Source organism: Somniosus microcephalus, chromosome 10 (genome assembly GCF_052327205.1).
Source record: "Somniosus microcephalus isolate GS21.2 chromosome 10, FLI_Smic_1.0, whole genome shotgun sequence".
Classification (NCBI taxonomy): Eukaryota; Metazoa; Chordata; class Chondrichthyes; order Squaliformes; family Somniosidae; genus Somniosus; species Somniosus microcephalus.
The window spans coordinates 198,741,899-198,755,394 of NC_140996.1; the positions used below are offsets into that span (position 1 = coordinate 198,741,899).

At 44.9% G+C, this 13,496-nt stretch overlaps 1 protein-coding gene across 3 annotated transcripts in view; it reads right to left on the reverse strand.

The window, feature by feature from the left end:
* vps36 (vacuolar protein sorting 36 homolog) overlaps positions 1 to 13,496 on the reverse strand; it is a 100,650-nt gene that overhangs the window by 67,922 nt on the left and 19,232 nt on the right. The window contains exon 1 of one of the 3 annotated variants that reach the window (XM_085999433.1): positions 10,527 to 10,802. The exons of 1 other annotated variant lie outside the window; for it this stretch is intronic. In XM_085999433.1, coding sequence (XP_085855559.1) covers positions 10,527 to 10,622 — 96 coding nt within the window. In that variant the 5' untranslated portion in view covers positions 10,623 to 10,802. Of the gene's footprint in view, positions 1 to 10,526; positions 10,803 to 13,496 lie in introns of those variants that run through there. One more of the 3 variants, XM_085999431.1, reaches the window with a different exon arrangement.

Sequence of the window (13,496 nt, forward strand, 5' to 3'; positions counted from 1 at the left end):
GCAGCGCGGCAGAGCGACTACAAGAGGCCCCAGAGGCTCAGGTAGGCCTCAGTGCGGCATCGGCAGCGGGTGGAGGCGGAGCAGCGCGACTACAAGAGGCCCCACAGGCTCAGGTAGGCCTCAGTGCGGCACCGGCAGCGGGTGGAGGCGGAGAAGTGCGGCAGAGCGACTACAAGAGGCCCCAGAGGCTCAGGTAGGCATACCAATCTCCAATCTCAGGCAAGGAGAGAGGTAAAAAGTATTCAAGGTGTGACGTCACCACAAAACAGGTAGGTGATTGGTTGGAGTATTTCTCTCGTTTTAAAACTTTAAGTTTGTGGTTTATAGTTTTTAAGGTTGCTGTGGTGTACCAAGGCCTTTCTGGTGCAGAGTGACTGTTGGTAAACCATTTAACTGGTGTAACTAGAGGGATTGATTTAATTTAAATCCAATTAATTAAAGGGGATACTAGCATCTAAAATCGGGCAGAGGGTGTCCATAACTAACAATAAAAAATTTAATTAATTACATAGAATGGAGCAGGTGATGTGTTACTGTTGCGAGATGTGGGAGCCAGTGAACCCCATTGAGGCTCATGGTGATTACGTCTGTAACAAGTGTCTGCTGCTACAGGAACTCCAGCTCCGTGTTGATGAGCTGGAGTCTGAGCTTCAGGCACTGCGACACATCAGGGAGGGGGAGAAGTACCTGGACTCTGTGTATCAGGAGGTGGTCACACCTATGAAGTTAAGTAATTCAGATGTAGCCCATGGTCAGGGACAGGACGGTGTGACTACGAGTGAGACAGGTACGGGGATCCAGGAGGTAGAGCTGGAGGAGCCGCAGCCCTTGCTCTTGACCAACAGGTTCGAGGTTCTTACTCCCTGTGGGGACAGGAGCAGGGACTGCAGGGAGGATGAGCAACCTGGCCACAACACTGTGGAACGGGGGGCCATTCAAGAGGAGGGAGTAAATAGAAATGTTGTAGTGGTAGGGGATAGTATTATTAGGGGGATAGAGTTCTCTGCAGCCGAGAGCGAGAGTCCCGAAGGCTGTGTTGCCTACCCGGTGCCAGGGTTAAGGACATCTCCTCTGGGCTGGAAAAAAACTTGCAGTGGGAGGGGGTGGATCCAGTTGTCGTGGTCCATGTTGGTACAAACGACGTAGATAGGACTAGGGAGCCGGTTCTGTTAAAGGAGTATGAGCAGCTAGGGGTCAAATTAAAAAACAGAACCTCAAGGGTAATAATCTCTGATTACCTGAGCAACGAGCGAATTTGGCTAGGACAAATAAAATTAGAGAGTTAAATGCGTGGCTCAAAGACTGGTGTGGAAGAAATGGGTTTTGCTTCCTGGGACACTGGCACCAGTACTGGGGCAGGAGGGAGCTGTTCCGTTGGGACGGGCTTCACTTGGCTAGTGCTGGGACTAGAGTCCTGGCGGATCATATAACTAGGGCTGTAGAGAGGGCTTTAAACTAACTAGTGGGGGGGAGGTTCCTAGAGAGCAAATAATAAAAATGACAACAGAGAAGGTCATAGACTTAGGTAGCAGTGGGGAAATTAAAAACCAGAGCATGTCAGGAAGGGGCAGAAGGTATGGAGTAAAAGGTAAAGTAATAAAAAGGGCAAAAGCAGGAACTAAGTGTCACAAAACATATTTGAAAGTTTTCTATCTGAATGCACATAGCATTCGTAACAAAATAGACAAGTTAATGGCACAAATAACTACATATGGGTATTATCTTGTGGCCATTACAGAAACATGGCTGCAGGGTGACAATGCCTGGGAATTAAACATACCAGGTTATTTAACAATCAGGAAGGACAGGCAGGAAGGAAGGGGAGGTGGGGTGGCTATGTTAATAAAGGAAGGAATCACTGTAATACAGAGAAATGATATTGGGTCAAAAGATCAGGATAATGAAACAGTTTGGGTGGAGGTAAGGAATAATAAGGGGAAAAAAACACTAGTGGGCGTAGTCTATAGGCCTCCGAACAGTTGCAACTCTGTTGGACGGAGTATCAATCAGGAAATAGTTGAGGCTTGTAATAAGGGAGCATCTATAATTATGGGGGATTTTAACTATCATATTAATTGGACAAATCAAATTGGGCAGGGCTGCCTTGAGGATGAGTTCATTGAGTGTATTAGGGATGGGTTTCTTGAGCAGTATGTAACTGAACCGACCAGGGGGCAAGCAACCTTAGATCTGGTCCTGTGTAACGAGACAGGATTAATTAAAAATGTCCTAGTAAAGGATCCCCTTGGAATGAGTGACCATAACATGGTTGAATTCCATATTCAATTAGAGGGTGAGAAGGTTGGATCTCAAACAAGCGTGCTAAGCTTGAATAAAGGAGGCTATGAAGGTATGAGAGCGGAATTGAGTAGAGTGGATTGGGAAAATAGATTAAAGGGTAAGACGATACATGATCAGTGGTGTACATTTAAGGAGTTATTTTACAACTTCCAAAAAATATATATTCCACTGAGAAAAGGGTGTAAAAGAAAAGACAGCCATCCATGGCTAAGTAAAGAAATTAAGGATAGTATTCGACTAAAAACAAGGGCATATAAGGTAGCCAAATCTAGTGGGAGGATTGAGGGTTGGGAAAACTTTAAAAGACAGCAAAAAATAACAAAAAGATTGATTAAGAAAGGGAAGATAGATTATGAAAGTAAATGAGCAAAAAATATAAAAACAGATAGTAAGAGTTTTTATAGTTATATAAAAAGAAAAAGGGTGGCTAAAGTAAATGTTGGTCCCTTAGAGGATGAGACTGGGAAATTAATGGTGGGTAATATGGAGATGGCAAAAACACTGAATGAATATTTTGTATCAGTCTTTACAGTAGAAGACACTAAGAATATCCCAACACTGGACAAACAGGGGGCTATAGGGGGGGCAGGAGCTAAACACGATCAAAATCACTAAGGAAGTGGTACTCGGTAAAATAATGGGACTCAAGGCGGATAAATCACCTGGACCTGATGGCTTACATCCTAGGGTCTTGAGGGAAGTGGCGGTAGGGATTGTGGATGCATTGGTAATAATTTTCCAAAACTCCCTGGACTCAGCAAAGGTCGCGGCAGACTGGAAAACTGCTAATGTAACGCCCTTATTTAAAAAGGGCAGTAGACAGAAGGCTGGAAACTATAGACCGGTTAGCCTAACATCTGTGGTAGGTAAAATATTGGAGTCCATTATTAAGGAGACAGTAAACAGGACATTTGGATAATCATAATTTACTAGGACAAAGTCAGCATGGTTTTATGAAGGGGAAGTCATGTTTGACAAATTTGTTGGAGTTCTTTGAGGAAGTAACATATAGGGTGGATAAAGGGGAACCAGTGGACGTAGTGTATTTAGACTTCCAAAAGGCATTTGACAAGGTGCCACACAAAAGATTATTGCTTAAGATAAAAAATCACAGGATTGGGGGTAATATTCTGGCATGGATAGAGGATTGGCTATCTAACAGAAGGCAGAGAGTTGGGATAAATGGTTCATTCTCGGACTGGCAATCAGTAACTAGTGGTGTTCCACAGGGGTCAGTGCTGGGTCCCCAACTCTTTACAATCTATATTAACGATTTGGAGGAGGGGACCGAGTGTAACATATCAAAGTTTGCAGATGATACTAAGATGGGAGGGAAAGTAGTGAGTGAGGAGGACATAAAAAACCTGCAAGGGGACATAGACAGGCTAAGTAAGTGGGCAGAGATTTGGCAGATGGAATACAATACTGGAAAGTGTGAGGTTATGCACTTTGGCAGGAAAAATCGTAGAGCAAGTTATTATCTTAATGGCAAGAAACTGGAAAGTACTGAAGTACAAAGGGATCTGGGGGTCCTGGTGCACGAAACTCAAAAGGTTAGTATGCAGGTGCAGCAAGTGATTAAGAAGGCCAATGGAATGTTGGCTTTCATTGCTAGGGGGATAGAATATAAAAATAGGGAGGTATTGCTTCAGTTGTACAAGGTATTGGTGAGACCGCACCTGGAATACTGCATACAGTTTTGGTGTCCATACTTAAGAAAAGACATACTCGCTCTCGAGTCAGTACAAAGAAGGTTCACTCGGTTAATCCCGGGGATGAGGGGATGGACATATGAGGAGAGGTTGAGTAGATTGGGACTCTACTCATTGGAGTTCAGAAGAATGAGAGGCGATCTTATTGAAACATATAAGATTGTGAAGGGGTTGGATCGGGTGGATGCGGGGAGAATGTTCCCGATGATGGGTGAAACTAGAACTAGGGGGCATAGTCTTAGAATAAGGGGCTGCTCTTTCAAAACTGAGATGAGGAGGAACTACTTCACTCAGAGGGTGGTAGGTCCATGAAATATGCTGCCCCAAAAAGCTGTAGAAGCTACATCATTTCATAAATTTAAAACAGAAATAGACAGTTTCCTAGAAGTAAAGGGAATAAAGGGTTATGGGGAGCGGGCAGGAATTTGGACATGAGTCTAGGTTCGGATCGGTCATGGCCCTGTGGGTAGCAGAGCGGGCCCAGGGGCCGTGTAGCCTGATCCTGCTTCTGCTCCTATTTCGTGTGTCTAATTCTGTTAGATTCAGGAGATGGTTCTGTGATAGTAGATTGGCGGTTAGGATCAGATCAGCCATGATCTTATTGAATGGCGGAGCAGGCTCGAGGGGCCGATTGGCCTACTCCTGCTCCTATTTCTTATGTTCTTATGTAGAGAATTCCACAGGTTCACCACTCTCTGGGTGAAGAAATTCCTCCTAATTTCTGTCCTAAATGGCTTACCCCTTATCCTTAGACTGTGACCCCTGGTTCTGGACTCCCCAACCATCAGGAACAACCTTCCTGCATCTAGTCTGTCTAGTCCTGTTAGAATTTTATAAGTTTCAATGAGATCCCCTCTCATTCTTCTAAACTCCAGCAAGTATAAGCTCAATCAACCCGATCTCTCCTCATACGTCATTCCTGCCATCCCAGGTATCAGTCTGGTACATCTTCGCTGCACTCCCTCCATGGCAAGAACATCGTTCCTCAGATAAGGCGACCAAAACTGCACACAATACTCAAGGTGTGGTCTCACCAAGGCCCTGTACAACTGCAGCAAGACATCCTTGTTCCTGTACTCGAATCCTCTCGCTACGAAGGCCAACATACCATTTGCCTTCTTAACCGCCTGCTGCACCTGCATGCTTACCTTCAGCGACTGGTGCACAAGGACATCCAGGTCTCGTTGCACTTCCCCTTCTCCCAATCTATTGCCATTCAGATAATAACCTGCCTTCCTGTTTTTGCCACCAAAGTGGATAACCTCGCATTTATCCACATTATACTGCATCTGCCATACATCTGCCCAATCACCCAGCCTGTCCAAATCATACTGGAGTTTCTCGACATCCTCCTCACAGCACACACGCCCACCCAGCTTTGTGTCGTCTGCAAACTTGGAGATATTACATCTAGTTCCCTCGTCGAGATCATTAATATATATTGTGAATAGCTGGGGTCCTAGGACCAATCCCTGCGGTACCCCACTAGTCATTGCCTGCCACTAGGAAAAAGAGCCGTTTATTCCAACTCTTTGCTTCCTGTCTGCCAACCAGTTCTCTATCCAAATCAGTACCTTGCCCCCAATCCCATGTGCTTTAACTTTACACGCTAATCTCCTATGCAGTACCTTATCAAAAGCCTTCTGAAAGTCCAAATACACCACATCCACTGGTTCCCCCTTAACTATTCTACCAGTTACATCCTCAAAAAATTCCAGTAGATTAGTCAAGCACAATTTACCTTTTGTAAATCCATGTTGACTTTGTCCGATCCTGTCACTGTTTTCCAAGTGCTCTGCTGTTACATCTTTTATAATGAACTCTAGCATTTTCCCCACTACCGATGTCAGGCTTACCGGTCTATAATTCCCCATTTTCTCTCTACCACCTTTTTTGAATAGTGGAGTAACATTAGCTACCCTCCAATCCATGGGAACTGTTCCAGAGTCTATCGAATTTTGGAAGATGACCAGCAATGCATCTACTATTTCTAGGGCCACTTCCTTAAATACCCTAGCATGTAGATTATCAGGCCCTGGGGATTTATCAGCCTTCAATCCCATCAATTTCCTTAACACCATTTCCCTACAAATACTGATTTCATTCAGTTCCTCCCTCTCGTTAGACTCTATGTTCCCCGACATCTCTGGGAGGTTATTTGTGTCCTCCTTTGTGAAGACAGAACCAAAGTATGTATTTAATTGGTCTGCTATTTCTTTGGTCCCCATTATAAATTCCCCTGATTCTGACTGCAAGGGACCTACGCTTGACTTCACCAATCTTTTTCTCTTCACATATCTTTCGAAGCTTTTACAGTCAGTTTTTATGTTCCCTGCAAGCTTACTCTCATATTCTATTTTTCCCCTCTTAATTAATCCCTTGGGGTCTTGCAAAACTTTTGATGGGCTCTCAGGGCCTGGGGGCAATGGGAGGAGGGATTCCAAACTAAATGTTTCAAAAATCATATAGACTCGAAGGGTCCAGAAGAGATTTTTAACTGAATAAATTCAATCAAAAGTGATGACTGACTAAAGATATATCAATCCTCTATACACAATCTCAGTTTTCCTTTTCAACCAGCAACATAAACCCACTAACAGCTGTTTTTATTCTCATTGCTGTCTCTCATGTGATAACATCAATTCCTGTTCACACATTCTTCTGCTGTTGTTCTGAGTTCATAACAGAAAAGCACAATTGTAATATATTTATATAAATGCATCACTTGCCTTAAATAAAAGCTTTGAAAATTCTGGGTTTTTTTTTTACAAAGTCTTTTGGAAAAAGCAAAGAAACTCTCAAATCCTCACAGGATGGAGGAATATACCCTTCCATCCTTCAAATTCTGTTGATGTGCAGACTTCACTATGAAAACTTCTGCAAACTGCACTTGTTCAGAATGCACAGATGTGACTGAAAGCTCTCCCTCAACTGTTGTGGGGCAAAAAATCCAGTCAAAGCCTGGGCTTTTGACAGACTGAGGCCAAAATGATGGTATTAAAAGAGATAAAAATCAATTCAGTAGATAAATTAAACCACGTTATTGTGAAATAGATACTTTTGAAATTTTTAATTTTGTTTAAACTCTTATTTTGGAAATAGAAATTTCAGGTAATGAAATGGCAGGCCAAAATATTCATAGAGGTTGACAATTCTGTTCAACGGTGCTACCTGGTGGCCAGAACATGGAACAGTCATAGGCTGTCACATTAATGGGAAAATGCATCATATCATAGGGCAGGCATCACTAGATCTAGATACAATTAATATTGAAAAATCCATAGGCAAGGTTCACAGTACTTTTAAATTAAAAGATGACAGGACATGCATTTTTAATAATATATTGAAAATGAAAACACTCTTTAGGGCAGGAAATCCTTAAGATAACAGGCTTGTGCTTTATTTTGCAATTTTTTAAACAACTTTTAATGTGGGCTTATTTAAAAGTTGAACAGCTAAAAAAAGCATGACTCCCACCTCATCTGGGGAGGTGCCAAGCACAGGCTTAGTACTTTTCCGCAGGGATGGAGAAAACACATATCCATGATAGCTGCCACCCATGAATGCTCTTACACACCTCCAGGTACCTGGTTACTACAGCATATTCAGAGATCAAAGAGCAAGCTACTTTTCACAACTTCTCAAGCAGAAAATGGTGTTTGGTGAGGGGAGGTAAAAAGAGAAGAAATATATGCTTCCAGGGCAGAGGTTGTCCTTGGAGAGAAAGACTTTATTTTGTACTATATCAAGGCTGCACCCAGAGGTGCAAAGCCTGGGAGGGTATGCAGTATCTCCCTACTGCATTACAACAGCAACTGGAGATAAGGGCTCTATCCAGTTATCTATTTTAAAATAACTTTATTATTTTGTTTCCTTTATTTTTAAACTTTCTGGGGGGATAGGCTCTCCTGTCCTAGATGTTCAAATAAACAGCAAAATTTAAAGTGTGTAGCCACGCCTCATATATCTCTGAAAAGAGAGACCTCCATAACAAAATACAATGGGTTTTCTTACTTCTCACAAATGCTTTAAGTGCCCATAAAGACAAAATCAGCTAAGGGAGATTTTATACTGACCTTAGAGGAGTGTTTAAAAAAAAAATCTTTCTGCCAACAAATCCTGGAGGCTCACGGAGTTCCTGCTGGCTACATGAGACCATTGCCCTTGAACCAGTCTTATTTACTCGCTGCTGGCTTGGATGGGGCAACCCCATTGCTGGCCCGTAAAGACAGGCTGCGCACTCGCTCTTCCCACCGACAGAACATGTTTTATCGGATATTTTTATTTTAAAAGCTAGGGAGAGTGACACTGCGCTCCCAAACTTACTTCTGAAGAGCGCCGTCGGTCTCCCCGAGAATCGACGGCAGAGGTGAAACACAAGTGCTGAGCTGCCGTGACGAACTGGCTACTGGTACACGTGCGTCAGCAATTAGTGACGTTACGGCACACAAAATGCACACGTCATCATGCACGTGCCCATGTCCCATCAAGGGTGGGCGTGCCTAGGTTGCACTGCCACCATTGCCTTTACATAAGAAATAGGAGGAGTAGTAGACCATTTGGCCCTTCAAGCCTGCCCTGCCATTCAATAAGATCATGGCTGATCTTCTACCTCAACTCCACTTTCCTGCACTATCCCCATATCCCTTAATATTCAAAAATATTAGAGAATTCCAAAGATCCACCACCCTCTGAGTGAAGAAATTTCTCCTCATCTCAGTCCTAAATGGCCGACCCCTTATTCTGAGACTGTGACCCCTGGTTCTAGACTCCCCAGCCAGGGGAAACATCCTCCCTGCAACTACCCTGTCAAGCCCCGTAAGAATTTTGTATGTTTCAATGAGATCACCTCTCATTCTTCTAAACTCGAGAGAATATAGACCTAGTCTACTCAATCCCTCCTCATAGGACAATCCCCCCATCCCAGGAACCAGTCTGGTGAACCTTTGTTGCACTCCCTCTATGACAAGTATATCCTTCCTTAGGTAAGGAGACCAAAACTGTAAACAATACTCCAGGTGTGGTCTCACCAGGGCCCTATATAATTGCAGTAAGACGCCTTTGCTCTTATACTCAAATCCTCTTGTAATAAAGGCCAACATACCATTTGCTTTCCGTACCTGCATGTTAACTTTCAGTGATTCGTGTACAAGACACAGACAGATGGGCTACGGGAAAACAGTCCGTCCTGGCCACAGATCTAACTGAATCTGGCAGTTTTAGCCTCATCTGGTCGTGGGCTGCAGGAGCCAATGGCCCAAGAACTATGGCCCATATTTTCCGGTATCTACAGGTGTGTGCGCGGGTGCCCAGAACCATCCCCGGCTATTTGCCCAACCACTGCCCAGCGAATGCCCCTTCAAGTATTTAAACATTAAAACACCTGCAAAATATGTTAAGTTTATTTTTAGCCCATTTAAAATTTAAATTTAAATTTTTGTTTTAAATGTTTAATTAAACTTTTTTTATTTATTTGATATGTAAATGTGTTTTTATGGGATCAGTACGTACGGAATCCCCATAAGCATGAATGGGGATCCCATAAAAACACATTTCATTGGTTGGGCCGGCCCACGTGATCCCAGGGGCGCTTGCGAACCGCCTGCACCCCGGCATATGTGGGTCTCTACACATGTCTACGCATAGTGGCCCAGGAGCGCAAGTCTCCGTGGATCCTGAGGCAGAAGGTAGGCGCGGATCGGAGGCATTTCCCCATGGGAAGCCTCTGACCGCAAATTCAGGCCCACTGAGTATAAAAGCATATTTTAATCTGATGCCAGCGACAGCACTGCCACATTTTCACCAAACATGGCAGTTAGGAAACATGGCAAATGCCATGGTAATGACCCCTTTAAATGGCAAAACATACAGATTTAATTAAATGTTTTGTGAAATGTTTTTATTACATTTCATCCATGCAAGAATCAGACTGTCCTTGAAGCTGCTTACAATGTCAGTCATAGCTCAGTGGGTATCTCTCTCTCTCGCCTCTGTGTCAGAAGGTTGTGGGTTCAAGTTCCAGTCCAGAGACTTGAGCACAAAAATCTAGACTAACACTTCAGTGCAGTACCGAGTCAGTGCTGCATTGTTCGAGGTGCTGTCTTTTGGATAAGACGTTAAACCGTCTGCCCTCTCAAGTGGTCGTAAAAGATCCCAAGGCACTATTTCAAAGAAGAGCAGGGGAGTTATCCCCGGTGTCCTGACCAATATTTATCCCTCAATCACCATAACAAATACAGATGATCTGGTCATTATCACATTGCTGTTTGTGGGAGCTTGCTGTGCGCATTACAACAGTGACTACACTTCAGAAGTACATTGGCTGTAAAGCGCTTGTGAAAGGCGCTATATCAATGCAAGTGCTTTCTTTTCTTGTTTTCATCTCCCTCAAACCCAGCTCAGCTCCAGGTTCACCGATGATGAGGTTCTGAGGCTGATGGTTTCAAGGACCGGGCCTAACTCTGCCTGGGGCTCGCGTACTCTCGCGGCCCGGCCCAGTCCCGCTCACTTTACCTTTTCGTCGCCGTCGTACAGCCGGACTCCGCGCTGCTGTATCACCAGAGTCTCATTAATCTCCAGCAAGCCGCTCGCCCACACCAACCGGTCCATCGCCGACCAGTCCACCCAGGCCCGGCTCACTTCCTGCACCGGCAGCGCCCCCGCTACCACCACCTGCTGGAGGGTGCGCCTCACTGCAACAACACCACCACTGGCTGCAAGGTCATTGCAACAGAAGCACCATCATTTGCACATCACTGCTCCTGGAAGTGTCAGAACTGCAACACTGCCTTAACTTGACCCACAGCATTTCTTAGAGTTTTACAGCACAGAAAAAGGCCCACCCTATGTGGATGTTTAGAGCCAGGGGAGTTATCCCCGGTGTTCTGGCCAATATTTATCCCTCAATCAACATCACAAAAACAGATTACTGGTCATTATCACATTGCTCTTTGTGGGAGATCAGCAATTGGCTGCCACATTTCTTATATTACAACAGTGACTACACTTCAAAATTACTTTATTGGCTGTAAAGTGCTTTAGGACAGCCTGGGGTCATGAAATGTGCTATATAAATGCAAGTCTTTTTCTTTATGCATGTTTAAAATACAGAAAACTGTTATTGTGATATTACAGCAGAGGGTGTTTCAGTCTCAATTATGTCTTAATGGCAGGGGCACTGCTGCATTGCAAGCACAGCACAGGTGTACTGACAGTAAGCATATGAAATGCTGAAGCTATATAAACCGTTGTTAGAGCATTGGGATAGATTTTCATCCTTACCACCTGGTCATTATGCATCGTCTCAATGGAACATAGAGAGGAAAGTCTTGCAGGGAGGATCGCAGGTCCCTTGCAGAACCCGCCAAATTTTCCTTCCATTTAAATGAATGGAGCAAAATCAGGTGTGTTCTGTTAATGGTGTGTGATCCTCCTGACATGATTCTGTGCTCTGTATTCCATTCAGGCTGTAGAGACCATGTACAGCAGGCACCTCAAAGCACTGGAGAGGTGCCACCAACGCTGCCTCCGCAAGATCCTGCAAATCCATTGGCAGGATAGGCGCACCAATGTCCGTGTTCTCGCACAGGCCAACATCCCCAGCATCAAAGCTTTGACCACGCTCAATCAGCTCCGATGGACGGGTCACATTGTCCGCATGCCCGATACGAGACTCCCAAAACAAGCGCTCTACTTGGAGCTCCGGCACGGCAAGAGAGCCCCAGGCGGGCAGAGGAAACGCTTCAAGGACACCCTCAAAGCCTCCTTGAAAAAGTGTAACATCCCCACCGTCACCTGGGAATCCCTGGCCCAAGACCGCACAAAGTGGAGGAGAAGCATCCGGGAAGGCGCAGAACGCCTCGAGTCTCTTCGCCGGGAGCAAGCGGAAGCCAAGCGCAGGCAGCGCAAGGAGCGCACGTCAACCCAAGCACCCCACCCACCCGCCCCTTCAACCACCATCTGCCCCACCTGTGACAGAGACTGTAGGTCCTGCATTGGACTCATCAGTCACCTGCGAACTCATTTTTAATGTGGAAGCAAGTCATCCTCGGTTCCGAGGGACTGCCTAAGAAGAGAGAGAGACTGGAATCTAACCAGTCGTGTTTTTATTTATATTCATTCATGGGATATGGGCATTTATTGCCCATTCCTATTTGCCCTTGAGAAGATGGTGGTGAGCTGCCTTCCTGAACCGCTGCAGTCCGTGTGGTGAAGGTACTCCCACAGTGCTGTTAGGGAGTTCCAGGATTTTGACCCAGCGAAGATGAAGGAATGACAAAATATTTCCAAGTTAGGATGGTGTGTGACTTTTAGGGGAATTTGGTGTTCCCATGCACCTAGAAACATGACATAATTGAATGGTTACAACACAGAAGGAAGCCATTCAGCCCATCGAGCCCATGCCTGCTCTCTGCAAAATCACTTCAGCTCATCCCACGCCTCCGCCCTTTCCCCGTAGCCCTGGAAATCTTTTTCCTTCAGATACTTATCCAATTCCCTTTTGAAAATCACGATTGAGTCTGCCTCCACCACCCTTGCAGGCAGTGCATTCCAGATCCTAACCACTCGCTGCATAAAAAAGTTTTTCCTCATATCACCTTTGGTTCTTTTGCCAATCACCTTAAATCTGTGTCCTCTGGTTCTCGACTCTTCCATCAATAGGAACAGTTTCTCTCTGTCTACTCTGTCTAGACCCCTCATGATTTTGAACACCACTATCAAATCTCCTTTCAACCTTCGCTGCTCAAAGAAGAACAACCCCAGCTGGTCTAGTCTATCCACGTAACTGAAGCCCCTCATCCCTGGAATCATTCTCGACTTTCGCGGGCTTTCTTTCAGAGGCCAGTGTCGGGAGGAGCAGGGAGCGGTGGTACAGTGAGTATTTAAACTCACTTTCGCGGGCTTTCTTTCAGAGGCCAGTGTCAGGAGGCGCAGAGAGCAGTGGTGCAGTGAGTATTTAAACTCACTTTCGCGGGCTTTCTTTCAGAGGCCAGTGTCGGGAGGAGCAGAGAGCGGCGGTACAGTGAGTATTTAAACTCACTTTAGCGGGCTTTCTTTCAGAGGCTTACCAATCTCACAGACAGGCGGCTGCGTTCCGGAGCCACGTCACGATTCAAAAAGTGACGCAGGCAAGAGGAAGCAGCTGATTGGGTGAGTACGGCCAGGTGAGTATTTATACTACTCTATAGTTTGACAGTTAAGATTAATAGTTTATAAAATTTAGAAGGTCTTAATTTTTGTGGTTATAGTTTCTAAGGTCTCTGTTGTGTATCGGGGAGTGCTAGTAACCAAGGGCCCTTGAGTATATCATTTAATTGTAGTGTAATTAGTGGTATTGATTTGATTTAATTTAATTTAAATTAATTAAAGGGTAAGTCATGGCAGGACAGCTCGTCCCCGTGACATGCTCCTCCTGCGCTATGTGGGAAATCAGGGACACTTCCTGTGTCCCTGACGACCGTGTGTGTGGGAAGTGTATCCAGC